General features: G+C 56.8%; 1 protein-coding gene across 1 annotated transcript in view; it reads left to right on the top strand.

Annotated features, from left to right (window-relative positions):
• AGRN (agrin) overlaps positions 1–27019 on the top strand; it is a 222379-nt gene that overhangs the window by 101474 nt on the left and 93886 nt on the right. The window contains exon 4 of the mRNA XM_065421348.1: positions 14231–14278. Coding sequence (XP_065277420.1) covers positions 14231–14278 — 48 coding nt within the window. The remainder of the gene's footprint in view (positions 1–14230; positions 14279–27019) is intronic.

Below are 27019 nucleotides of genomic sequence, written 5' to 3' on the forward strand. Positions count from 1 at the left end.
GAAAATGCTTAGTCTGTATTGTCCGCAAAACCTGACTCCGTGAGAGCCGTGTGCTCAGGATAGAGAACAGCAAGGGTGCAGCGAAGTGTGTGTGTGTGTGTGTGTGTGTGTGTGTGTGTGTGTGTGTACGTCCAGCTGTAGTAGAGGCCCTGTGTAGCCCCATGTTTGTAGTACCCCATAAGAGTTAGCTGCTAAGATAAGTTCTCACACCTTCTTGTCAAACTGTCTCAAATGGGCCATCTTGATTATCACTACAAAAGTTTTTTTTCCCTCCTGCTGATAATAGCTCATCTTAATTAATTAGCCTCTTAAAGTGGGCAACTCCCACCTTTTCATGTTTTTTTTATATTTATATATATATATATATATATATATATATATATATATATATATATATATATATATATAATATAAAAAAATGTGTGTGTGTGTGTATGTATGTATGTATTCTCACTATATGTTCCATTCTATGCATCTGATGAAGTGGGCTGTAGCCCACGAAAGCTTATGCTCAAATAAATTTGTTAGTCTCTAAGGTGCCACAAGTACTCCTGTTCTATCCAGTGGCTCCTACTCCCAGGGCAGGGCCTAGCCCCACTCCGTGCCCCGTGCTGCTCTGCTCTCTACTCAGCACTGTGCTGGGGATGACATGGGTACTGGCAGTTGCAGGTCGCTCCTGTCCAATGGGGAGATGGCTGTGTGTCCTAGTGGTCACAGCGAATGACGGGATGGGGTTCTAAGCGAGGGGGGAGTCTTGCTGGTACATGCTTGGCAAGTGGTCCAGCCCTCTCAGGGCACCAGGAGAGTTTTCTGCTCTGCACTGATCACGCGAGGAGCTCGGATGTGGCAGGGCTCCGTGCAGGATAGCCGCTCCGAGCATGGCGTGGGAGCATTAACCGAGCCGGAACCTGAAGCTAGCTATGGAGCAGTGCTGTCCGCCCTGACGTCCAGCAGACTGTCCTAGTCCAGAGCCTCGGCCCAGCACTGGATCAGCCTTGCTGAGTTGCCGCTTCCCCACAGCGGGACCATGAGCAGATTGGGTTGGGCCCCTTCACTCCATCCCTTCCCCGGGGCGGCTTGGTAAGACTGAGGTGGAAGGGGCAGCTTTGTAATTTAGACTCCTTGATGCTGGTAGGCTCTGGACACGACTACCCCATCACCCCTCTGCCCCATAGCGTTGGCAGCGTAAATCCATGGGTGGAACTCTTTGCCAGAGGATGTTGTGAAGGTCAAGAGTATAATAGGGGTCAAAAAAGAACTAGATAAGTTCATGGAGGATAGGTCATCAATGGCTATTAGCCAGGATGGGCAGGGATGGTGGCCCTAGTCTCTGTTTACCAGAAGCTGGGAATGAGCAACAGGGGATGGATCACTTGATGATTACCTGCTCTGTTCATTCCCTCTGGGGCCTCCAGCATTGGCCACTGTCGGAAGACAGGATACTGGGGTAGCTGGACCCTTGGTCTGACCCAGTATGGCCATTCTGGGGCGGGGGGGTAACTTCCATCTATGGCTCTCCACTCCCCCCCACCCCCCCAAAGATATCTCCCTTTGGGAATGGGCAGGCACCAGTGGGCCCAGCTGGAATAGCCTTCATAGGTGCTTTTGGATTTATGGGAACGTTCAAGCATTGCAGAAGGAGAGTCGATGCCTTTGCCCAGTCCCTGTAGTGCTGCAACCTGCGTGAGCAGAGATCCGTGCCCGTGGTGCCCCTCGCCTTCCCCGTCTCCCGTCAGTAAGGGGGGGGGGGAGGCAGCTGCTCTGGCTGTGAAACCTGTATCACCGCCCCCTCGTCCCTCTCTCTGAGCGGTGCCACGGGCCAAGCGTAGGTCCTACCGCCTGCCTTGCTCCTGCCCCAGATCCACCCGAAAGACAGCAAACAAGCTGAGCTCTCTGTGTGTTCCTGCCCAACCTGTGCTAGGGGCTGAAACCGTCCACCCCGCTGCTTCAGTGTGTTCATCTGGGTACGAAGTCATTAAGCAGGAAAACCCCTGGTCTCAGGAGCAGCCTCACACTGAGCCCCCCTGGTGTGGCTGTTAATTAGGAGAAGCCTTCATTAGCACTCTTGTTCTGCTCCCAGCATGCATGCCAGCTTGGCTTTCCAGGGCTCGGGCCCCCACCCCGGTGCCCCCTCCCCGGCGTGCTCTCGCTCTCCCCTCCCCAGTGCCAGGTTCCAAACGCTCTTTACTTCCAGGCGCTGCTCAGCGGGAAGCAAGCTGGGTCCTGCCAAGTGTTAAATGAAATCATTAAAACCCCCAGTCTCCTCCCCCTCCCCTGCTTTTAGCCTGTAAAACCACATGAGGGGGTGCTGGGCGGGGGAGCTGCCGTTAACCCTTTAAACAGGTTCCCCAGAGGACGCTGCAACTGGTGCCGTAGCCATGGGGTTCTGTCAAATACCGATTACCCTAGTGCCAGGCAGCGAGCGGGCACCAGGCAGCTTTGGGAGCTGCGGCTGCTGCTTTCTGCAGGGCCTCTGGCTGTGCGGCAGAGGGAGGAGATTGGCAGCTGTCAGTCAGACTCCAAAGTGCCATTGATCGGGGAGTCTCTGCTGAGGTTGCTCTCCGCTGTCATTCTGGCCAGGGAGAACAGGGCGGGGGGAATGGGGATTGGCCACCTCCCAAATAAACCACTCCCCTAAGGGGATCCTGGCACAGGGACCCACGGAGTCTGTCAATCCCCCTCCCCCCAGTATCGATGTGACTCACGGATGGGATGGGGATGCTGCATCATGGAGCCTTGAGGTGAACACAGAGCTGCGTGCCTGGATGGGGGAGGGTCCTGTCCTACGCGGTTTGGGTGCTGTATGGCACTGGATCTGAGCACCCCTCTCCCACGGGAATCCGGCCCAGGGCAGAGGAGCCCATGCTGAAGTGTCTATGGGCCAGTTCTACCATCCTCAGCTGTGAAAGGCCACTTTACTTTGGCCAACTGTGGCATTAAAACCATTCCTCTTCCCTCCCCGTTCACGCTGGGGGCTCCCCAGACATGCCATTCCTGGGGAAAGGGGGCTATCCCTGCCCCCCAGCCCTTGGCAGCCACACTGATCAGGCCAGTGAGAACTTCAGTGCTTAATTATCTGTCCCTTCGATTGTCCTGCCTTGGGGCCATCAGATCAGAGAGCTTGGAGACAGGAGTAGGCGACAAATACCTCTTCCCTCCCACCCACCCCCCCACACCCTCTTCCCCACCCCACAGGCCGGTGTGGGTTGTAGAGGGCAGGACTCATCCAACGCCTTGCCCCCCGCTGAGCTCCGGCTGGCCGCGGCACATCTCCTGTAGGCACTGGGACGCAGCTGTGGCCACTGCAGAACCAGGAGAAGTTCCTGGCCCCTGCAGAGCCCTGAGTTACAGAAGCAGGAGAATAAGACATGGGCAGTTCCACCCCCACCCCTTTTCTGGCCCATTGGCAGCAGCTGTTCAATCCTTGCCGGGAGTGCTTAGAAATAAACCCATTAGCGGCGCTGGGCTTTAAAAGGGCCGGTGACCACACAGAGGCCTTAATGAATTCAACACTCCGGTTTAGAAAGCTGGGGGAGGGGAGGGGAAGCACTCCAAAGCTAATATTTTGCTCTCCATAATGCACCAGTGGCAGCTGTGCCTGATGGCATTAAATTGGCCCTGCCGTCACCCCACTTCAGCAGGGTTTGAGTTCCCCCAGGGCAGCCGCAGCAGCAGCTGGGAGCTCTTTAGCTACCGGTGAAGCAGGGAGACTCTCCGAGCCTTTGCTCGGGGGGAGGGAGGGCTGGAACCAGGGGGGGAAGGTCACTTGGCATGGGGCACAGGTGAAAGATGCAACCCCTTTGGGGGGGGGAATTTGAGAGAGATCACATGAGGCAGGTGGATGGATACCACGGTGAGTGGGCTGTGGGGGTTGGGGATGGGGACGTGTGAGACAGGTGTCTGGATACGATGGTGACGGGCGCTGCGGGGGTTGGGGATGGGTGTGTGAGACAGGTGGATGGATACCACGGTGACGGGCGCTGCGGGGGTTGGGGATGGGGACGTGTGAGGCAGGTGGCTGGATACCACGGTGACGGGCGCTGCGGGGATTGGGGATGGGTGTGTGAGGCAGGTGGCTGGATACCACGGTGACGGGTGCTGCGGGGGTTGGGGATGGGGACGTGTGAGGCAGGTGGATGGATACCACGGTGATGGGCGCTGCGGAGGTTGGGGATGGGTGTGTGAGACAGGTGGCTGGATACCACGGTGACGGGCGCTGCGGGGGTTGGGGATGGGGACGTGTGAGGCAGGTGGCTGGATACCATGATGAGGGGCACTGTGGTGACTGGGGATGAGGAGGGGAGGGTGCGTGAGGCAGGTGGCTGGATACCATGGTGATGGGCACCGTGGGTATTGGGGATGTGGGGGTACGTGAGGCAGGTGGCTGGATACCACGGGGACACGCATTGTGTAAGATTAGCCTGGAACGATGCAGCGGAGGGGAACATCCGCGTGGCAGTTTAAGAATGGTGGCAGGGTGTGTGTGTATCCTGCTTCCCCTGGGGTTGCGCTTTTGGGACCTTTCATCCTGGCCCCTTCTCACTGGGTTCTGCCCACTGAAATTGAGGGTGTTCTCGGGCTGAAATACCCTTCAGCTCTTCCCTTCCCTCCCGGAGCCTCTCCCAGGTGTGGGGAGGGCTGGGGCGGAGCAGCCCACACCTCTCCCCGCCCCTCTGAGTGTACAATGGTCCCATTTGGGTGGCTGGCCCTCCCCTGACATGGGAACGATTGGGACCCTTTCATTGCTGGAGGGGTGAGGTCGGGGGGGGGGGAAGAGACCAAGGCCAGAGTGAGTGGCTGTTGCATTGTCTCCCAGCGGGTCCCAAGTGGGCCCTTTTGATTCCTCGCTTCTAAATAGCCCTCGGCCTAATGCTGTGCTGCTGTCCCCATCCCAGCCGCACCGGGGCCTCTGCTGGGCTCGTTCCCTGCCAGCGGCTGGATACCAGTGGGGCTAACTGACCTACTGCTGCCAGGATGCCCTGCAGTGATGCTGGCTGGGAGTAGAGCAGGAGCAGTCTATGGGGGCGATCTTACACTGTGACCTCACAAAGTGTGTCAGGAGGATGGGGGTTCTCACCCCTGCTCCCAAAGTCTGCGGCAGGAGGGGCTTAGAGTCCCCATAATCCTAGCGAGCCTCCTCTCCTAGGGGGATGCACTGGTCCCTTGCAAACTGTCCTCGCCGTGGCCGTCTCAGAGTCTTCCTGCAGCTGCTCTGGGGGGGTTGAAATGGACCCTCCCGTGGGAAGTTGGGAGTGTGTGTGTGGAGGATAGCAAAGTTTTCAGCATTCTCCCTCGCTCAGGCTGCAGGAAGCCAGTTCTTGATGGGGGATGGGGGGGCCCTCCGCTCCCATCCCCGTCCCTTAGCTGCAAATGGCTGTTCAGAGATTGGAAAGCTCTATGCAGCATCTGGGCCGCCTGGCAGGATCTCCCTGACTGTTTTTCTGCAGCAAGACCCCAAGCTAACGGCTCGGAATATGACAGAGCAATATTACCTGTGTATGAGCTTTTTTGTCTTTCATTTCTGCTCATCTTTTCTGCTCGGTCCCCCCTATGCTCTGTGTTAGAGCAGGAGGAGCATAATGGAAAACTCCAAGTGCAGGTTCTAGGGAAGACCAGCAGAGGGCGCTGGGTAGGGAGCGCGCTTTTCCTTGAGTGCTCATCCTTGATAGGAAAGGATCCCGTAATTTGTGAATGACTAGATCCGTGTAACTGCGCAGAAATGCAGCCACCTCTGGGTGGAGGGCAGCAGCAAAGGGGATGGGTGACCAGCACTGGAATGTGTTACCTAGGGAGGTGGTGGAATCTCCTTCCTTAGAGGTTTTTAAGGTCAGGCTTGACAAAGCCCTGGCTGGGATGATTTAGTTGGTGTTGGTCCTGCTTTGAGTAGGGGGTTGGACTAGATGACCTCCTGAGGTCCCTTCCAACCCTGATATTCTCTGATTCACACAGCGATTGGGAACTGAGGATGAGACTTTGGCCTGTACACAGAGGGAAACTCTGACACATACACAATGGGATGTGTAACCACTCTGTAGAGCCTGCTGGGGCTTGGTTTGTAAAGTCTCCTCTGCAAGACCTGCCTGGGGTCAACTGCATTAATTCATCCCCCCCTCTTCCCCCCGAAAGGAGGAAGCGCTGAGCTCAGGCGCTGGGATTGGAACCTGCGCTTCTGGGGAGCTAAGGTGGCTCCGGCGTGGTTCTGCCCCCAAAAGTGGCCCCCAAAAAGCTTGCGGGGATAGAGCCCTTGGGAATCCTGGAAGAACGGAAGGAATGTGGTGTGCCTGATGTGCATATGGAAACATGCAAAGAAGGCTATGCCAAGGGCCTTGCTTGCTGCTTGAACTGTTTGTATTTGCAGCCAAGCCTTTGGACTTTGCAGAGGCCAATCCGCCAGGCTATCCGAGGTGTGCTGACAGCATGGGATACAGCCTCGTCATCCCAGAACAATACACTGCACTCCTGTGCCCCTTCCCCCCTGAGCTCTCACAGGCCTTTCAGCATTAATCCTCCCAGCCATGCAATCCCCCCTGGGCAGCGTGGAAGGCCCGTTCTCTCCCCACTTTGCAGAGGTTGGACTTGCCTGAAGTTACAGCGGGAGCCTGGAGCAGGGCTGGGGTAGGACCCAGGCGCCCGGTGTGTTTAACTACTAGCTTTGGGAAGTGCTTGTGTTTCAGTCTGGGTCCCCAAGAACCCCCAGGGTGGGGTGCCTAGAATCAAGGGTCACGGACCTGAGCTGGGCAGAGAATTAAAGTACTAGAAAGGCCTTAATGCTTCTGAAGCACACTTGGGGGAGGGGGGGGGGGAGGGGAGGGCAGGGGGGCTAGGGTGACCAGATAACAAGTGTAAAAAATCGGGACAGGGGGTGGGGGGTAATAGGTGCCTATATAAGAAAAACCCCGGACTGTCCCTATAAAATTGGGACATCTGGTCACTCTAGGGAGCCAGAGGGAATAGGAGAGGCAGGGCACTGGACTCTAGCCTGTCCCTCAGGCCAGCAAAGGCACCTGTGTGAGAGCTTGCATGGCAAGGCAGAGTAGATGGCAAAGGCTCCCCTTACGCGGTCTGGAGTGAGTTGGGGGGGTGGGTCTCAGCCCAGTTGTCGGGACACAGGTGCCCCCGTAACCCCTGCCTCCTTCGGGAGCACGCTCTTGGCTGCTGCTCTCCGCGCAGGGAGGGGACTGGTTCCCAGCCCGCTCATTTCCCATCTCGCTCGCTGTCCTCGGCGCACTGACGTTCCAAGGGGCTTCCTGCTGCGAGCTCTGCTGGGTCCTTGGAGCCTTCCCGTGGCCCTGCTGGCTGCCTGGTACCTGCCGCTGAGACTGGCGCCCAGCGTGCACTGAGGTGGCAGGATCGATCCCTGAGTTAGGGGGCTGGGCAGAGGGATGCAGCTAATCCCGTTCGTCCTTTGCTGGGGGTTTGTCCTTTCCATTCGGAGCCGTGGCCATCCAGTGGGCAGCTTGGCTCTTCCGCGTCGCAGCATCGGGGGGCTAGGGCTGAGGCCTGGCCCTGAGCACATGGGAGGAGCAGCCACTAGGGGAGAACTCGGTCTCCTGTCCCCAGCACAGCTGAGTCCTGGAGGCCGCTGAGCCGACTAGGGTTGGTCTGTGGGTTTAAGGCAGTTCCCTGAGCTGCCCACAGCTGTAGCTTAACTTTCTCCGCCTGCCTCCTCCCTGACCTCCAGGCCGTGGTGTGTGCCACCTGCAGGGAGCTGCTTAGTCTCCTCTGGCTGCCGGCTGGGCACTGAAGAGGAGGGGGCTTGGAATCTGCTCGTTCTTGTGCATGACCGGTGTGGCCCTCACCCCGGATAAACCGCCCAGGTGACCAGGGGGGTCAGCCCCGGAGAGGCAGGCTGGAGTTAGAGGGGGATGCCCCGCCTCCCTTTCAGGCTGGTGGGAGGCTGAAGTTCTGGTGACTAACCAGCCAGGCGTCTCCGCAGAGGAAGCGTGGGGCTCAGGCGCCCCCTCGTTCCCGGTCTCTGCCAAAGCTGCTCCACTAAAAATAGCCCAGCCTTCGGGATGGCTTCCCACGTGGAGCTCTGGCGGGGGGTCGTGGAAGACTCGGCTGGGGCAGCGTTGCTCCCTCATGGAGCGGGCCCTGGCACAGGCTGGCAGCTGCAGAGGAGAAGGTATCTGGTTCCCTGGCTGCGACAGCTGCCTGATGGAAAGCGAATCAAGCTGGAGACGCCGGAACGTATTTCAGAAGCTGCCTTTGCCAGAGGCCTCCATGTCTGACAACAGCCAGCTCTTCCTCCCTGGTGTGTCCCCCTCCCCCCCCGCTTTGTATCTGCAATAAGCACCCCCCGCGCACACCTCCCCCAGCGCAATCAGCGTGGGATCCAGGATAAGCAGACGGCAATTGCCAGCGTGGCAGGGGGTATCTCCGTATCTCTCCCTCCCTCCCTGCGTGGAGCCTGAAGCACGGAACATCTCCCGCGTCGGCAGAGCGTCAGCTGAGCTGTGGCACGAGGACAACGCGCTGCCACCTGACCCCAGGTGCCTCTGTTCACGGCCGCCTCCTGCCTCCTCAGCTGTGTTGGAAAGGGTCAGAGCCCCGGGGCGCCTTCCCTGTGTGGGGTGACTCCCCAGCACCCCCAAGGAGCTGTTTCAGCCTGACGAGAAGATTTGTGGGCTGGAATTAGCACCAGCGCTCTGGATACGTGGTATCGATGGTGGCAGAGTGTGCACGCAATACCAGCGCTGTGCCGCTGCTGCCCTCTGCCAGGGGCTGGCGCTCAACTTGACGGGCGCCGTGTTGCCAAGGGAGGGTGAAGTCAATGGGAGCCGGTTCATTGACTTCAACGGGCATCGGCTCGCCCCCACTGCATCTGGCCTGCGTCGTTTTTAGGACACATGCCTCTTTTGTGGGCCTCGGCCAAAGCTGGGGCCATCTTGCTCCGGGGCCTGGGGGACTCTCTTCTTTCCCTTCTGCTCCCATCCCTGGCACTTCACCGATGGTGTCGGGCTCTTGGTCCTAACTCCCCTCTGGCCCAAAGCCCGGCTCGTCCCCAGGCCGCTTTCCGGTGTCTAATGGGTCAGGATTCTGCTTGATGCTGGCGCTCAGGCCATGACAGCTCTCCGGCAGCGTCCTGCCAAGGGGCGGTGGCGACACGGAGGTGCATGAGAATCCCCGGAGGCACAGCTGCTTGCTGGCTCAGGATGCCTGCTAGCCAGTCTGCGGAAGCGTCACTCTCTGTCTCCTCTGCTGCCCCCCGCCCTCCCAATCCACCATGCCTGCCTGGACCCTGGGTGCTTGCTCTGGCTCTCATCTCCAACCAGGGCCCCCTGGGATCTGTGCGCCCCCTGCTGGGGAAGCCTCTTACCCGCTTGACCCTCTGTCTTTACAAACCCCGCAACTTAGCGGGCCTGATCCCAAGGGCACTGGCTGCCGTGAGGGAGTCTCATTTGCTTTTTGCAGGGCTTGGGATCGGGCTCTGAATTCCTCAGTGCTAGTCTAGCTGTGAGCTGAAGCCAGGGCGTGGAGCATTGTCCTTAACCCGCTCTTTGCCAGAAATCTCCCTCGGTGGGGCCCAACGGGGCTGGTGCTTTTTATTCGTACCACGTGAACCCTCGCAAGCCAGCCGGGCTGTTCTGCTAGTGTCTTGAAAGCTTCCCTCCTCCGGGGTCTCAGGCCACAAGGGGGGAGCGGGGCCCCTCCCCTCCCCACACAGTGGGGGAGGCTTTCCCGTTCCCCATACCCCTCCAGCGGGATTGGAGGGGGCGAAGGGGGCAGGAGCACGCTGCTCAGGGGGAGACATAATGAGTTTTGACAGTGCTGTCTCCGCCCCTCTCCACATCTTTAGTGCTCGAATGGAAAGATGAGGGCGGGGGGGGAGGTTTTTTCCCCTGCTTTTCATGCTCTCGGGAGGAGAGACAGAAGTGAGCGGAATATCCCAGCAGCTCCTGGTCGATCCCGGCTGAGCCTCACATCTCCGAGGAGCGCGGAGCTGCGCACAGGTGGCTGTGGCGCCGGAGCCGTGGGGTGGGGGGGAAAGCAGCCGAGCTGAGGTGCAAAGGGCCCCCTCCCTGTTTCCCTTTGTGCTCTCGCCTGCGAAGAACTCCCCTGAGGAGCCAGGGCAGACAATTCCCCCAAGCCTCCTCGCCTTTGTCTGAGTTGGCCTCTCTCCGCGCTGGCTGGCTGCTGGTCCTGGAGCCAGCTTTCCTTCCCCTCCTCCCTTCTCGGTTCCCTGCACCGGTCTCCTGTTCGGTGGCGGTTTGACGGTGTTGCGAAGGGACGCTGGGCGTTCACCGGAGCTCTCCCAGGGACGACCCGTGAGCTCGCCCTGAGGAATTGGAATGGGGGTGCGTGGAGTCAGTGCAAAGCCCGGGATGGAGAGGGGCACCGAACAATAACACGCTTCCTGCCTTCTCCCCCCCGCCCCACCCCACCCATCAACCCCAGCGAGGCGCTGGCCGCGGATAAAGCAAGTTGGGTGCGTGGAGCACGAGGGAGGTAACAACACAGTTGCTTTTTGTTTGGGGCTGCAGAAACCTTCCGCTGGGCGAGAGAGAGCCCCGGGCTCTGGAATTAGGTCTCTAAGCTCCGCTCCTTCCCACCCACCCAAGCAGCTGCTGCCGCCGCCGGTAGCTCAGTTACTGTCCGGGCGTGCGTCCCTTGATGCCTGGCTCAGCGAGGAATCGGGATCTCTCCTGGCAGGACGGGCATGTCCAAGCGGCGTGAGGAGGGGAGCTGGCCCGTCCCAGCCGGCGTGGTTGTGTCAGGTCGCCGTGCTCTCTGCAGGCAGGCTCTGAGAGCAGGTGGCGCGGGAAGGAGGGGAAGCGAAGCCTGGGCCCCCTCCCGAAGTGCCAGCTTGGCGGAGGGGCGCGAAGGAGCTGGCCACTGCAGGGACGGAGGAGGAGAGCCACTCGCCAGCAGCTGTCTAGGATGCCGGAGCTGAGCGGGGATGGACTTTGGCATCACTTTGAAGAGGGGAGTGTGGCAAGAGAGCTGCCCTGGGCTGGAACGTGGGCAAACTGCTAGTTAAGCCCCCTGTGTTTGGCCAGCAGGTCTCCGCTTGGGGGGGCAGAGACTGGCACGTGTGGGTCCGTCTAGGGTTTACAGTCAGACACATGGACCAAAGGAGCCCAGCATCCCAGCAGGGAGACCCATCCAGCACCTGAACTGGGGCACTAACGGGGCAGCCACACCCAGCTGGAGCAGCCACGCCTCCGCCGAAATAGGGACCTTTCTTCTGTACGGAGGTGTCCTGCTGCTGTGTCCATGACAAGTTCTCCCCCTTCTGGGGGCAGGCCCCTGTCTCTAGAACCAGAGCTCCTGCAGCTGGGCGGGTGACCTAGTGAGACGTCCGGGATTTCTTCCCCCAGCGCTAGCCCCTGGCAGGTTGGGGCTCAGAAGCTGGGAGGTCTTTGATCCTCTGCGTCCCTGGGAGTTGCTTGCTTTGTTTGTTAATGTTGATCCTCGGGTTCCCACCTGCAAGGGGATTTGTGAAGCTGAGACGAAGTTTTACCCGACTGTCTCCTCGGGCTCCAGGTCAGGCCCTGGGTCCTAACACCTGCAGCGCTGCGCAGGCCGTAGAGATGGAGTGTGTGGCTGTAAACTCTTCCGCCTGCAAGTGAGCCGAGCCCGCCCCGTCCATACGTGCCAGCCAGAGGATGGGAATCCCTGGGAAAACGTAGCTCCCTGCAGCTCCGGAAGAGGAAGAGGGGGGTCTCCTGCACCCCTGCTGGGTCCCGTCTGCCTCGGATGTGCCAGCGGAAGGCTGGGCCCGTGCCAGCAGTGGCATGACGGCCTGCCAGTACCCCATGGCGCCCGGCACCTTGGAGCGGGACCGGATGTACCAGCACAAGGTCTCCCTGGTGGTGCGCTATTTCATGATCCCCTGCAACATCTGCCTCATCCTCCTGGCCACTTCCACCCTGGGGTTTGCCGTGCTGCTTTTCCTCAATAACTGTAGGTGTCCCCGGGCATCGAGGGTCCATGGGGGGATGGGGAGGGGGAGGGAAGATGTGAGGGGGGGACAGGGGTTTTAAATCAGGACAGCCTGTTTGACTCCTAATTGTCCCTCCCAGTCCAAGCCTAGATCCCAATAGCCACCACCCGGGTGTTGCCATCTCATCCTACAGGCCAGTCGGTGTCTCCGAGCTGAGCCAGTGACTCTCTGCCCGGTCCCCCTCCTTTCCCGGCCTGTTGTTGGGCTCCGTCCTGCCGCTCTTTGATCCCCTCCCGCCGCCCGTTCTCTACCCAGGGCTGCCCAGCGCTGGAGCGGAGATGGGTGTGACTGAGAGCTGGGATCCTCACTCCCCTCCTTTGCTCTGTCTCCCAAGAGCTGCTGCCGAGCCCAGGCCAGCTGTTGGAGGAGAAAACCGGAGTGTGGTTTGTTTGGCCCGTGCTTCCCCACCCCAGCACTGCAGGCTCCCCTTCCCGGGCGGGGGCTGCATTTCCTCCTGCCTGGGTCCCTTGGGTCCAGGCACAGGAGAAACTGTTAGAAGGGAGGAGAGAGGCAGCGACAGCGACCCGCGGTTCTGCCAGGGCCGTGTGTGAAGGGAGGTGTGGTCTGAGCACAGGGCTGGGAGCCAGGAGCTTCTGTGAGCTCCAGACCCCACGACTGCCTCTGCTACTGGCTGGCCTTGGGCAAGACACTTAATCCCCTGCTCTCCATCACCCTCTCTCTGCTGTTCCGTGCATGTCGTTGGGGTGGGCTGTGCCTGATGGCCAGCGGCTCCAGGATCCCTGTTCTCTTCCCTGTCCCTCGAGAGGTCAGCAGGAGTCGGTGTGAGCGCAAGGAGGGGTAGGCCTCCCCTGGGAGCTGGTCCTGCTGGCTCTGGGGAGTGAGTGGCTGAGGAGGTGACTGACACCAGAGTCTGGGCTAGTGGCACATACAGGCCACTCCGTCATTCTGCCAAGTCCACTCAGAGCGTCTCTCGGCGCAGGTGTCTAACACCCCCTGCCAGTATCTCCTTGAGACCAGGCTTGGTTACACAGCGCGGGGAGGAGAAATCCATCAGGCTGTAGCTTTCCTCTGAAGCCTTCAGAGCAAATGTTCCTCTGCCATACCCTTGGCCAGGAAACTTCTCTGGGTCTCAAACGCTTGCTGCGAGAGAGCACGTGGGAGATGGGGAGGCCGGGAAATCAAATCCCTGGCTGCCTCCTCCCACCGGAGTGTGGTTAGGGTACTGTGACAGCAGCTAAAAAGCAGCGTTGTACGGAGCAGGGTCCAGACAGTGTTTCTAGTGCTACAGCTGGCCCGGAAGGCCGGTCTGGTGGCTACGGCCCTGGATTGGCCCTCGGGAGACCCGGGGTTAATTTTTACCTCTGCCTTAGTCTCGCTTTCTGATCTTGGGCAAGTCACTTGCGAAAGATGTGGGTAACTAGGTTGCTCCACCGTCATTCGGGAGCTGGAGGCGAAGATGTTTTCGATGGGGAAATACGATAGGCAGGGACGAAGGGAGCTAGCAAAACGCACGTTGGAGAAGCCCCCTCCGTCCAGGTTCCGATTATTTTCAGGGGAGGGCTTGTAACTTACTAGGCTTCTCGCCCCACGGCTTGGTTCATAATTCTGTAGGATCCTTCAGGCCCTAGAGCCTTTCTGTCGCGTGGGTCTGCATCTTGCATCTCCCCATGGCCCAGGCTATCCATTTGTCGTACTATTTCCCTTATCACCCCCCTCCCCCGCCACGCCTCCTTCTTGCATGCTTGGCTGTTGCTCTCAAAATCGTGTTGCTGCTCAACTTGAATGCCTTGATGAATGGGCGTCTTGGGAGGCTCTTGGGCGATAGGTAATAAATAGTTTGATTTGCATCACAGCTGAGCAGGGTGGCCTTGATGAAATGGCCCGTAATTGCCCAAGGCAGCAAGAAATAATCGCCCCAAACTGTGGGAAGCCTTTGCCAGAGCCAGGTTTGACATGCAGCCCCAGTCCGCAATGCCTGCTCCTGGTTCGTAGGTGTCGCCGGGCGTAGAGGGCCGGTTCTGTAGGAAACTCTCCGAATCATCAGGTCTGATGCCAAATGAGCCTCGTGAAAATTTTCAACAGCAAAGCCAGAACTCCTAGATTCTCCTCCTGATTACAACTGGCTTGCTCTGTCACCTGGGGGCAGTCACTTAGCCTCTCTGGGCCTACACCCCAAGGGGCAGATGTGAGGCTTAGGCTTTGAGATCTTGGGTGAAGGACCCTAGAGAAGTTTTGAATACCATCCTCTAGCCTTGGACAGGGGGGAGGGTTGTGCCAGTGCTGGAGACGTCTCTGATCTCCCCTGTGTTTGTTTCTTTGCAGACAAGCCCGGTAACTATTTCCCGCCGCCGCCGCCAACGCCGCAGGATGGTAAGTACAGGATCGCTTCCTGACGCTTGATTTTTCTGCACTTGGGATACACTTGAAAGCAAATCACTTGAGCCTCTTCTGCTTCCTCCAGCTGCCTCGTGGAGAAGCGCCTCCCTGACCCAGTGATCTATTTCTCAGCCTGACTCACTTCTCTTTCTCCCCTGAGCGAAATCGCTGGTTCACACATGCACGCTCCCTCCCTTCCCTCTTGCAGTCTGAGACGGCTGGGCTCCCCCGCCTGCCTGCCTAAGAGGGAGCAGAGTGGCTTTGTCTGCTCTCGTTCCTGGAAAGACGCAACACCGTGTGGCTCCTTTTCTCTGACACCCATTCCCGAGAAGAGGCGGCACGAACCCGTATAGCTCTTTTAAACCTGTGATCGCTCTGCTTGCAAAACCCAGCTAGGCCTTTTAGCCTGATGGGATGGAGGGGACCAGAGGTGGGATCTTACTCAGTTTATAGGGGAAAAAGTACTGGTGACTAATTCCATGGCCATAATGCAGTTGTCCACAAGGTGCGCTGGGCATTGGTACCGGGGTGGGAAAGTCACACAAAGAGCTGAGTGGCTGGTTTGCAGACAAGTAAGAGGTGGTGGGGGAGGAGGTGCCCTGGGCACACGGTGCAGAGACTTCCAGGCAGGATGGCCAGGGAAAGCCCCTTTTCAAGGTGGTGACGTGTTAGTGTGCAGGAGGAGCGGGGGGGGGAGAGCAATTCTCCCCCTCATGGTCTCTTTTGTCTCATCAGTGCATCGTTAAGCTCACAAATTCCGAGGCTTCGGAAAGGAACAACCCAAGAAGCAGAATAATCCAAGCTATTGGTTTAACATCTTTACAAAAATCCTTTTTTCTCAAGTCTTTGCTGGCAAAAGGCCCAGAGACTGAAGGCCTCTGCTTAACCACAGCATGGGCAGCAGCTGTACAAGCTTCCCTCCTGCTCCCCTGGCTACCCTGCCAATGTGCCACAAACCTTGGCCCAATGCCTGCCGCCCCCCCCCCCTCCCCAGGCATGGGTAACAGGCAAACAGTGCTTCCCTGAAACTGGGAAAGGGTTAAGTGGGTTCTGCAGACTCACTGAGGCAGACGGCTCATTGCCTCTTCTGGATATAAGAGGTGGGAGGTGCTTTTGGAGAGAGAGGGGACATAGGGTGTGGGCTGAGCAGTCCAGAAAGGAGGAACCTTTGAAGCAGCCAAGCCTAGGGTGAAGGTTTGAGCTGTTCTTTAACTTTGTTGGTAAAGCCACATCCTTAGGACATACAGACCAGTTTGGGAAAGGCTCCAGGTCTTGGAGCGACTGGGGAAGTTGAGTCACCATGGCCCATCCTGTCTTTGAGCTCTCTGCTGGTACTGCTGTACTAACACTGCACAAAATCTGTCAGGCTCTGACTGCAGCTGGCACAGCCCTTTGAGTATCCTCCTGGCATGAGAGGCGAAATGGAAACTGGTTTGCAGCTGGGCATCGGGTGCCTTTTACTGCCATGGTCATAAATGTCTTTCTTGACAGCGAGCCAGCTGGATGCTTAGAAATGTCGACCCTAACTCTCTCCCCTTCTCTGGGGTTATTTGCATCCCTGATGGAGCCAGAAGACTTTTTGCTCCTGGATTCCCCACTATCCCTTTATTTTAACCCTCCTTGCCTCAGTGGAGTTCCCCTTCCCCAGAGCCCAATGCTATTTCCGTGGTAGAAAAAAGGCTTCATTTTCTCCCTACACTCTGTGCAATCACCTTATCCGTGTTTCACTGGTTGAATGCACAGATAACCCCATCTAAAAATGCAGCCGATTATAGCATGTTAGTTTCTCTCGCTCGCTTTCTCAGGGTGGGGAGGAAGATGGGGGAGAAACAGATGCCAGATAAAATGTCATTAATCTATAATTGGACCCAAGAAGACGTGTAATTCAAAAATAAAAAGGAACGTAGGTGTCTCTCTCATCTCGGGGCTCTGAAATATTAATAACCCAGCCCATCCAGCTGACACGTTCCACCGAGTCCCCCGTCAGGAGGTGGAAATGCGCACGGTTCACGCAGGTGCCTAAAGAGGGCCCTCTCTGCGAGCCTAAAACGTTTCAAACGCATCTGATAAAAATCTGGAGCGCCTCCCCCGCCCTTGTGGTGCTTTGGGGTGCAGCGTGAAGAGAGGGGAGTGCAGATTTCTTGACAAGACCGACTCCCCGGCCCTGTGTGTTCGGGTCTGCGGCAGAGAACCCGGTGGCGTCAGTCACCCCTCATCTGCATAGGCCCCCATCCTGCGAAGACTTGTGCACATGTTTAACTTTTCAGCTCAGATGTAGTCCGTCGACGTCCACGGGATTCCGCACGTGCTTAAAGTAAAGCGTGTGCGCAAATCTTTGCAGGATGGGGGCTCTCGTTTGTAGAGAGGGCCATACCTGGGTCTCCTAATCCAGTTAAAGGGTTGGTCGGGCTCGGGTACTATGGGGGTGGGAGCTGTAGAAGAATGAAGCTAGACAGACACCCCTACTGTAACTTGGCCATGTAGTTGCATTTGTCCTACCTTTAATTGTGGGGGACCTCTTCCATTAGTAACCTTAAACCGCTTACCCCCTCCCACTCCCAGTTCTCACAACTTGCTAGCTATTGAAAGACACTGGGGGAGAGGGGATGGAATCTTTCTCTTTTATACGAGAGTTTTGGCCCTTCCCAGCTCCCCCTCACTACCCCGAAGTTGTGGCACAGAATTAGTGATGTCACGTTCATTGTTCTCGGGCAGCAGTCGATTGTGTGGGGCGGTGATGATATCAATCAGCAGGCAGGCACTCCTGGGAGGGGTACCTTGTCAGAGCGCTGCGAATATGTGCAGTACTGACAGCGCGCATAGCAACTGGCAGGCGCTGTCAATTGCTTTTTCTCCAACTCTGCTCCACACAGAGTGCGGCTCTTCTGGGTTGTTACTGCTTTACGTTGTGGGCCAGATCTCAGCTCTTGCAAATCTGCATCGCTCTATTGACTCCAGGGAGTTTACTCCCGTTTACACCAGCTGGGGATAGGTGGTGCTATATTTTTATCCTGAAGCCCTAACGCTCTTTTGGGTTGGGTTAGGTTTATTTTCAAATGTAATATCTGGATTTCCAAACAGTGATACCCAGCTAGATGTGAGACTATATTATAGAGAAGCAGCAAACCAAAATCCTGGAAAGCTGAGCTTATCCTCCCGATGCCGCCTCCCTCACAATCTCCCATTGCATCACATCCCGCTCCGGTACATGCCCGTGTTTCTTTTTAGATAAGGGAAACGACCGTATCGTGTTAAAACTCTGTTTGTGTCATTAATCTTCTCAATAAGCTGCTCCTGTGGAACAATTTCTATCATGTCACGTCTGTCTGGTCCAGTTGGATGTGTGAAATTTTTCCATCTTCTCTTTGCATAACCAAGGTTAACGAGAGTCCATATTTCTTCTGAAAGACTTTGTGGTTATGATCATTCATTAAAAAGCATGAAGCAAGGTGGGCTGAGCTGAAACCCTGGATTCTTGGAGGAAGCTGGCTCCAAATTTTGGACCCAGGGGTTGGAGTTTGGGTTCCTCTCTGCAAGGAATGGCTGGAGAATGAAACTGCCTTTTAACCTCCATGGTGGGGTGACGTCCACCCACCCAACCACACGTGCCCAGCGTTGCGGGGCTAGGACGAGAAATAAAACTGGGCAGTCCTCTGAAAATTCAAAAACACGTACAGGAAAACCAGAGGTTCCCCCCTGTCCCCACCCCCAAGAATCTCTTTGAAATTGAGGGTAAGACTGAGTGTCCCGGGGGTCCCCAGTCTGCCCTTCCTGTGACGCCTCCGCCAGCTGTCGGAAGCCGCTGGAAGAGGAGTGTTTGACGAGTGCAAAGGTGTCATTTATTAGCAATAAGCTGGAGATTTTTAAATGAACAAGCCTCTACCCTAGCAAACTCCTCGACCACAGACTGATTTACGGAGCGACGTCTCCCTTCCCCCAAACCGGGACGACTCACGCTGTTCTCTCGCAGCCCTCTCCCAGATACGTAACCCCGCCGCTGTCCCTGCTATTGGACAGGTGGGAACCCTGTGGATCTTTGCCGTAGCGCTCAGCTGGTTGAAATCCTGTGTGGTTCCACCAAAGCCAGAAGAGCTGTGCCCACTTCCGCCAGCTGAGGGTCTGGCCCATAGAGTCTCACTTGTCTAATGTAGCTCCTTTTTTCAGAAGCCTGGGGAAGGGTGGAACGGCTTGTCTGAATATGGGAGCTCAAGGGTGGTTGTGTGTCGGCCTCTGGAAGCAGAAATGTTCTGGAGGGATTTTGTTGACAGGCGTGGCACAGAGGGGTGTATGTGAGAGAGCGAGCTGGCTTTCGCATCGGCCCCTCGAGTGAAATAGATGGTGAGCGTTACAGGGTCATTTTGCAGTGTATGTGGCTGGGATGGGGGCAGTCATTTTTAGCATCCATTTCTAGAGTTGGTAACGTGTGTGTGTGTGTGTGTGTGTGTGTGTGTGTGTGTGTGATGGAGCTGTTGTAACTGGGCAAAGGGAACTGTCCCCCTATTAAAGCAGGGAAGATGTGTTTGTGTGTGTGTGGGGGGTGGCATTTCTGGCCCGTCGGTTGGAATATATAGGACGAGGCATTTGGCTGATGGGTTAGGCCAAGCCTGAGATTTCCTCCTCCCCCCCCCCCCCCCCGTCTCCTCCTCCCGCCAGGGGCTGCTCTGCCGAGTTTCTGGAACCGGTCTCCACTTGGGTAATTGCGAGTAAGACCCGCGTGGAGCGCGGCTGGCCCAGCCGGCAGCGTGTTAGAGACCATGGCAGCGGTGACGCAAAGCGATTCTCATCACGTGTGGGGGGAGCGAGCCCTGCCTGTGTGTCAGGAAGTTCAAATAGAGCTCCCCTGGCCCCCGTGCTGGGCGAGCTCTGCTGTTCGGGAGGGCCACGCAGCGTGTATCCCTCTGCGGGAACGCCGGTGGTCGTGGGAATGAGGGGCTAAATGCAGATGGGGGTGGTGCCAGCATCCCTAGTGCACTGCAGTCCCTCACAGCCCCGTCAATGCGCCTCTCCCCTTCAGATACCTCCTTCCCGGGTCTCCTCCCCGCTGTGTCCCCGCAGCTCCCTCCTGCCCTCTGGCAGGTCCTTCTGATCCCAGGCCCTGGCACTTTCTGGGCAAACAGTGCCAAGCGTGGCATGCTCTCCGGCTTTGTGACATGGGCATGCGTTTGCGAGGAGCTAGTCTGAGGCCACCCAGCTCACTTCACGCGTGACTTGCAACAAGTTTGAGCCCAGCTCTCCAGAGAGGGAAGGGATGGAAGGTGGCTCTGTGGCACCGCCCAGCTCCTGATTGGGGACCATGGCAACCTGGGCCCAGGATGCTTTAGGGCCTGCCAGGTTTTTGAAGTGCCTACAGTGCGCGCGGCGCTGTACGCAACCCAATCCATCGGCTGCACATGACTGCTAATTAAATACCCCTGGGGCAGTTCCTGGACCAGTCCCTCCTGGATGGGCTGATGATCCTCCTATTGCCCTGTTAGCCAGGTGCTAATCAGACCTGCAGTGCTCCACTCTGGGACAGATGGCATTGGGGGACATTTCCCCCCTTCTCTCCTCTTGGGTTGACTTCCCTTCCCCACGCTCCACAACCGAAGCCCTGGCGATGTCAGAGTGGGGAGCGAAGCCAGCGTTCAGCTCCCCTCCTCCCCCCCACCCCATGCTCTCACGGGAAGCCCAGAATCTGGCCCGGCAACTGTGACATCAGATCCCACCTTTCCCCCTACCTATGGCAAGGAATAGCTCTACCCTGCCCCCACCCCACGGCGAATGCCCAGGCATGGGGAAAGGGTAAATGGCCTTCGCTCTGCTTCACTTAGCCCAGACCTGGGAGTTCTGATCTAGCCCCTACGGCCTTGGGCGCCTCCCTTGACCTCTGTGCCTCGGTTTCCTCAATCTCTCTCCAAGGGGGCCGCTCAGGATGTGAGGTGCAGCGTAAGGGCCCATCGTCACTATTTGCTCCGTCCCCCAAGAAACTCTTTCCTTCCCATGGATATCCTTGGAGGCCAGGCTGAACCCCGGGGGGCAGTCGCTGCTCCTTTCCCCGGGGTGAAGACAGCCGAGCTCAGTGGCATCCTGGATCAAGCACGCGTGCCGAGCTGACGCTCTTGGGGAGCCCCTGGCCTGCTCCTAAACCCTGAGGCTATGTCACTGTCTCCCCCACTCCTGCTGGGAGAGGGAGACCATCCCCCACCCCTCTCAGCCTGACTGTGCCTCTGACCAGCGTGCGGTCCTCTGGGGTGTCTCCAGCCCACAGAGGACATGCTGGGGATATTCACCAGGGCTCGGGGATGGCCGCCAGTGCTGCTGATGGCTTTGGGAGCCGTTGAAAGAGAAGGGGGCTGCAGGTCTGGCCATTCAATCTCCCGCTGTCTTGACGAGTGCGGCTGGAGCCTGGCGGGTCCCTCCCCCACCGGGCCCAGGCAGCGCGCTAAGCGCCTGTTTATGGACCCATAAAACCGGCCACGATGCACGAGGAGATGAGCCATTTGATAAATTAAATATTGGAAAAAACACTTTCTCTGGCCTGGCAGCCCCATAAATACAGGCTTTGCAGAGCAGTGGCTGGCTGGGCGGACGGGGGTGGGGGTAGGGGTGTTTGCTTTGCAGGCGGCTTTTCTCTTTTGCATTGAGAATCAGTTAGCCGATTAAATCCCGAAGAGCCGTAAATCCGACCGTTTGACTCTGGCTGGCCGCTGGGGCTCTCTCTCCTGCCCGCAGGGCTGTGCTGTGGCTCCGGGTCTATGCCGGCGGACTCCTGGCCGGATCCTGGTAGCTGAGAGCGTCGCTGCGGCCTAGGCTGCATTGCTGACTGTTGACCATTCCCTTTCCCCTTAGCCTCGGCACCCTGGGGTGGAAATCCAGCCTGTTTTGTTCTGCGTCGTAGCCTGCCCTCATCTAGCTCCATGCGTGCAGCATCGCTGGTGGATACCGGCAGGGATGGAAGGCGGCGGTGCTGTGTATTTAGAATCTGGTTAGCGCCAGGGTTGTATTGCAAAATATCCCCACCCCCACCCCCCTGAAGAATCAGCAGCTGTTTTCTTTCTCTGCCCCGTCCTCGCTGGGCCTGCGCTGAGTGATGCTGAAAGAGCTCGTCTTGCTTCCCTAGACGGGGGCCCCTCCAGCGCCAGGCAGAGACAGCTTCTCTGGGTGCTGGGGGGGAAGCCTACTGGGCTGCCACCTGCACACTTAAAAAAAAAAAAAAATCACAGTGCTGGTAATCGCTGTTCCCCAGTGTGTGGGGACATGGGTCCAGCGCCTTGCACCAGTGCTAAATTCACTTTACAAGGGGAACCCCCCCCCCAATGTAATTACATTTATACTTCAATTGCTTGGGGTTTCAGCAGAGACGGCAATCGTTCTGCCTCTCCCCTTCTTCCAAACACATCCCCGGCTTTCTCTGCTATCAGTTATCACCTGGAAATTTGCCCAGGAACTTGACAGTGCAAACAGTTTGGGAGCCCAGGAACCGGAAGGGGTTATGTGTCTGGCTTGGCAGAATCTGTTCAATGTCTAAAGTGTTGGAGAGGGGGCGGGGCCTCAGCCATCTGTGCGGATGCTTTGGCGCTCTCTGTCTTACAGGCTTTGTCTGCGGCTGAGCGTAAACCTTGCTTCAGACTTAAGGAGTCAGTGGTTTGGGTCTTGCCTGTCCTACTCAGAGCTGTGCTGGAGGAGAGTTGCTGCTTTTTTGACTGCTTAATTTAACTGCCTGTAATTAATGGGCCTCTGTGGTTCCTCCACCCGAGGAGCTATCGATAAAGATGTAAGTGGAGGGATAACTGACTTCGGCTGAGAAATCATGCAAGGTTCTTAGTCCTCCTCCCCCTGCCTTTTGCGGCGCTGGCTATTCGCAGTCCATGTGGCACCTGCAGCTGGCGGGGAGTGAGTTTGGTCATGTGTTGCAAAAGAAAGTCTGGGCAAAAATATCATCTGAGAGGAAGGATGGGTTTGTGGTGAAGGCTCTGGCCTGGAACTTGGGCGATCTGGAGTGAACTCCCAACTCTGCCATAGACTCACCGTGTGACCTTGGGCAAGTCAATTAATCTCTCTGGGTCTCAGTTCCCCATCTGTAAAATAGGGGATAATAAACCTTCCTTTCTGTCTTATCTATTTAGATTGTAAACTGTTTGGAGCAGGGTGTGTGTGTGGGCGTGCAAAGTAGGTCAGTACCATTATCCCTATTTTACAGCGGTCTTAGCAAGCAGTCCCAGTTCATTTTGCTTCTCTGACAGGTGAATTTAGAAAGAAGTGAGTGGCTTGCTGGCCCTCCTCTCATATACTATCTAGGTTCTTATACTGCGCTTCTCACCACCCCTGTCCGAGTTTCTTTGAGCAGTGGGCCACACATCTGTCCCAGGTTGTTTGGTCTCTCAATCTCTCCCAAAAGAAGCATGTGCAGAGGAGTGTCTTGTGTTCGAAGGGTTGTGGGTTGTGTTAGAGAAGGCAGCTCAAAGAAACGCACCGGGGAGGTTTGGGATGGTCCTTCGCTCCATTGCACAGCCTCAGACCGACCTCGGAGAAAGCCCTGTCTCCCCCACACAGATGAGTTTTACACTTAGGCCAGGTCTACACTACAGCCTAGATCAGTATAACGACGGTGCTCAGGGATGTGAAAAATCCACCCCCCTGAGCGACGTATTTCTCCTGACCTGACCCCTCGTGTAGGCAGTGCTCTGCCGACAGGAGAGTTGCACCCGTCGACACCGCTACCGCCTCTCAGGGAGGTGGATTAACGACACCAATGGGCTGCATAGGAGCGGCTTCACGAACGCAGTGCTGTACGTGAAGACAAGCCCTTACTGTTGAGCGTGCCAGAGGAGCGTAGCTGCTGACCACGGGCTTCATCCTGGGGCTTTAAGCGATCACTATTGGCAGTTCACAACTTGTAAGTGATGAAAGGCAATTCGTGTGCAAGCCAGATAGCAGGGTTACCTCTGGGGGGGCTGGGGGAGACAACCCCCCAAAGAGCTGAATTCCAGGTTGTGATTCCCTGAGTCAGCCCCAGATCTGGGTAATGTAGCAGCTGCGCTCCGCTATCCCTAAACTACATCGTGGCTGCTGTTAAACGAGCGTGGAAGGCCACGTTGGAGCTGGTAACACAGGTAAGGCTTCCCTGTTCCTCTTCTTCTACGTTCCCGCTCAGGTCTGCGCCTGGGTACAGGCTGGCTTGCCTTGTGATGGTTTGTAGCTGTGGCTTCAGATGGAATTTGCTGGCTGTAGCCTGCCTTCAAGGGGGGAAGGCTCTGTTTGAATGCTGAGATCCAGGGATGCCCAAGCTCTAATGTTGGGGCAGGGCTCCCCGACGCTGGAGTCCATCCTCATATACACATGAAGGGGTCGGTCCTGTGGCAGTTTGTGTAACTGGAGCACGTGGCGGTGTTCATGCCGCAGCTAGGGATTTCTCGTGAGCGGCTCCCGGAGACGGCATGCCATGGTGCCTACACAGGGCTTGCATCTTCCTGCTGCACCCACTGGGAGAAAGCAAATGGACTTCCAGAAGGCGGGAAAGCACCTGTCTGATTGCCTGGTGTCCTCCTGGCAGCCGGAGATAGGATGAGAACAGAGTAACCAGGTGTCCCAGCAAATGATCCTAAACCGGGTCCTTTGTCCTGTGTTCCAACATAATCCATGTTCTCCACCTCCCTGCTGTAAGCTCCTCGTGCTGGGCTGAGCTGGGAAGGCCAGCAGTGGGTTTGCTGGGCCCTAAGACGGGGGGTGATCTCCCAGCTGAATTGTTGCATGTGCTTGGGTAGGCAGCAGGGTCAGCACTCCCCAAATTCACACCCAGATGCTACAGAACCTGCAACGGAGCTCGGGGAGGTTCCTGGCTGCTGCCCAGCCCAGCTGCAGCTGGGACCCAAAGCTCCACTCAAAGGCAGGGGTAGACCTGCAGCACCAGGGTCACGGGAAGGCTGAGAAGTGGCCCCCCCTCTCTGGCAAGTGAGCCCCGCCAGCTTCCACGGCCTCCCTGTACCCCCGCTCTCCAGCCCCGTATCCAAGCCAACGTTCGGAGCGGTGCCCCGGGCTGCTTTCCCAAAGGGCCTGGCTGGCTGCAGACAAGCAGCTCTGCTGCCTTTTCTTCAGCACCTGCCCGAGGGGGCGTGGGGGGGGGAAGCTGTAAAAACATCACTTAAACGAAACCCCGTAAACGCTTCAGTCTTTTCCCCCTTGTGCGCCCTGCCGGCTTCTGCTGCTGATCCCAGCCTCTTCCTCTTGGCCTCTGCAGAGGGAAGTCATAGCCCTGGCTGGCTGGAGGGGCTGGGCTAGATCCAGGGAGTTTAGATTCACCACAATCCTCTTCCTCTGCCCACCAATCATTTCTCCACCCCTGCGTGTGTGCGCGCACACACACACACTCTCACTCTCACTCTCTCTCAGAGAGAGAGAGAGAGAGTCGAGCTGGGCTGAGTCTTGGCAGCTTGAGTGGGGAAATTAGTCCACTGCAGCCGTAATCCATCTAACTGAGGCCCCTGTGTCCACCTCCGTCAATGCTTCACCTAACAAATTCACCCGGACAGTGAGGCTTTGATGCTAAGCCCTACTGCGGCTCCTTCCAGGCGCTGAATGGCGGCCGTGACCTCTCGTCTCCATGCCGGAGAAAGGGAGGTAAAAAAAGCTTCATGGCAAATCGCATTTGACCCCGAGCCATCAGCACCGCGTGGGCCTCTTCAACTACTTAGAGACCATCTTGCCTGATTGTGTTGTCAAGCCTCTTGTCACAAAGACAATTGCGGCTGAGTAAATCCTCCTTGGCTGAGGCCTTGTGCATGTAAACAGGGTCTCCAGCTCTTCAGTGGGGAGCAGAGGGAGTCTCGTTTTCCCTCTACCTGAACTCCCAGCCCTCCCTTATGGGGGAATCGTTGCCGTGGCAGCCAGCTGTCATGTCAAACTGGGATGAGGCTGCTGGTGGGGAATCGTCTAGCACGGTATCAAGATCCTTCATGCCACTAGCTTTGGGCGTAAGCAGTGGGGGAAGGGAGAAGCCTACAAAATGCCTAAAATTCTTTGACTGACTAGAACTTCGAGGTCTCCCCAGAGGGAGGGTCAGTTGCTGTGAGCACGGGGTGGGCGTGTTTGCTTTGCACGGCCTCTCTGCGCACGGGGTGGGCGTGTTTGCTTTGCACGGCCTCTCTGCGCAGGCGGTGGGTGTATATTCTGAAGGCTTTTGGGGAAGCTGGGGGTAATTTTCCCAAGATGCTGGAGAAAGCCTGTAATGGTTTCAGGCTCTGACCAGGGGCTGTGCGTGGTGCTCAGGTAGTGGCTAATGAGCACAAGGCCAGAACCAACCTTCTGCCAGTCTGTTAATAGCCTACTAGCCTAGCGGATGGTTAAAACACCACCGTGTTGGATTCTCACTCGGTTTGTGACCTCCCCAGAACTCCTCTGGGTTGCGCCGTCTATTTCACAGTGCAGCAGCCCTGTAATTAACACGCAGCCAGGCCCTTGCTACGGCCCTTACAGCTCTCACAGCAGAGCTAGTTGTCTTTCCTTTCCTTCTGGGAAAGTCGAAGAGCCGCCTGGCCGAGGGGGTGTGAGGAGCAGTCGGGGGAATCGGAGCGTGGCAGGAATTTTGTCACACCTCACATCACATCACCAAAAAATGGCCCTTTCTGTTGGTGCAAGGTTAAATTTGTATACTGGGTCCTTCAGCAACTTTCTCCCCACCCCTGCCAGCTGCTCCCTTTAATTACATCCAGCCTTGCAGCTCCCTAAGACCTTATTAAAATATAGACGAGAGTATTGACCTACCGATCTGTTTTCATTGCACTTCTGTGCCACAGCTCAGGGGCTTGAACTTGAGAGGAAGTGGGCACTTGCAACTCCTTCCAAAGTCAATCAGACGCTTGCGTTGTTACACTTGCTTGGTGACCCAAGACCCCTTGTGTTCCCATGGCGGGGCCTGGCTGCTTCCTGCACCGACGTTACAGTGGTAAACGTACAGCTTTCTGCTGATTTCTAATCATGAATAATTCCCATGGCAATAGGCTGAAATCCTAGGAGACCGAATCAGAGCTCTGCTTGTAGAAAAGGGGGGTGGAGGGAGAGAGAAGAGCTCTTGTTCTAAGCACAAATACCTGAAAGGTGAAAGGGAATACAGAAAACCTAACAAGCACCAGTGTGGTTCGGGAGGAAGAATGTTTGATTTCCCCCAGTAGGCCTCGGCCTCTCTTCCTCAATAACACCCGAGAAGGAGCTGACAGAATGAACCCCACTGGAAGGTCGCTGATGAAGTCAGCGATCCCATGGCAGTGGTCTGTTAGGATGGTACCGACTATAAGATGCCATCCTGGGCCTGTACCTGATCCTGTCAGTCAGTGGCTAGAGGATGAGGAAGAATGACTTAGTGGTTAGTGTGTTAGCCTGGGAGTCAAGAGACTTGGTTTCAATTCCTAGCTCTGCCACAAATGCCCTGCACGACCTTGGGCATGCCACTTAGCCTCTTTGTACCTCAATTCCCTGTGTGGAAAATGGGGAGATTAGTACTTTCCTACTGCACCAGGGTGTCGTGAGGATAAATGCGTTAAAGACCGGGGCACTCAGATACTGTTGCAAGCACCTAAGAAAGATAGACAACTCCCATGGAAGCAGAATGGGACCTTTCAGAAGGACGTGAAACCAATCCACTGCCAGGCTATAGAAATGGTACAGGGTGACTGTGGAAGGATCCTGTCCAGGACTGGCAAAGCTACTTGTTACTCGGATAACTTTCCATTATCTCTGCTTGTGGCTTTCCTGGTGTGGACT

The sequence above is a fragment of the Emys orbicularis genome, chromosome 22 (assembly GCF_028017835.1).
Source record: "Emys orbicularis isolate rEmyOrb1 chromosome 22, rEmyOrb1.hap1, whole genome shotgun sequence".
NCBI classification, from domain to species: Eukaryota; Metazoa; Chordata; order Testudines; family Emydidae; genus Emys; species Emys orbicularis.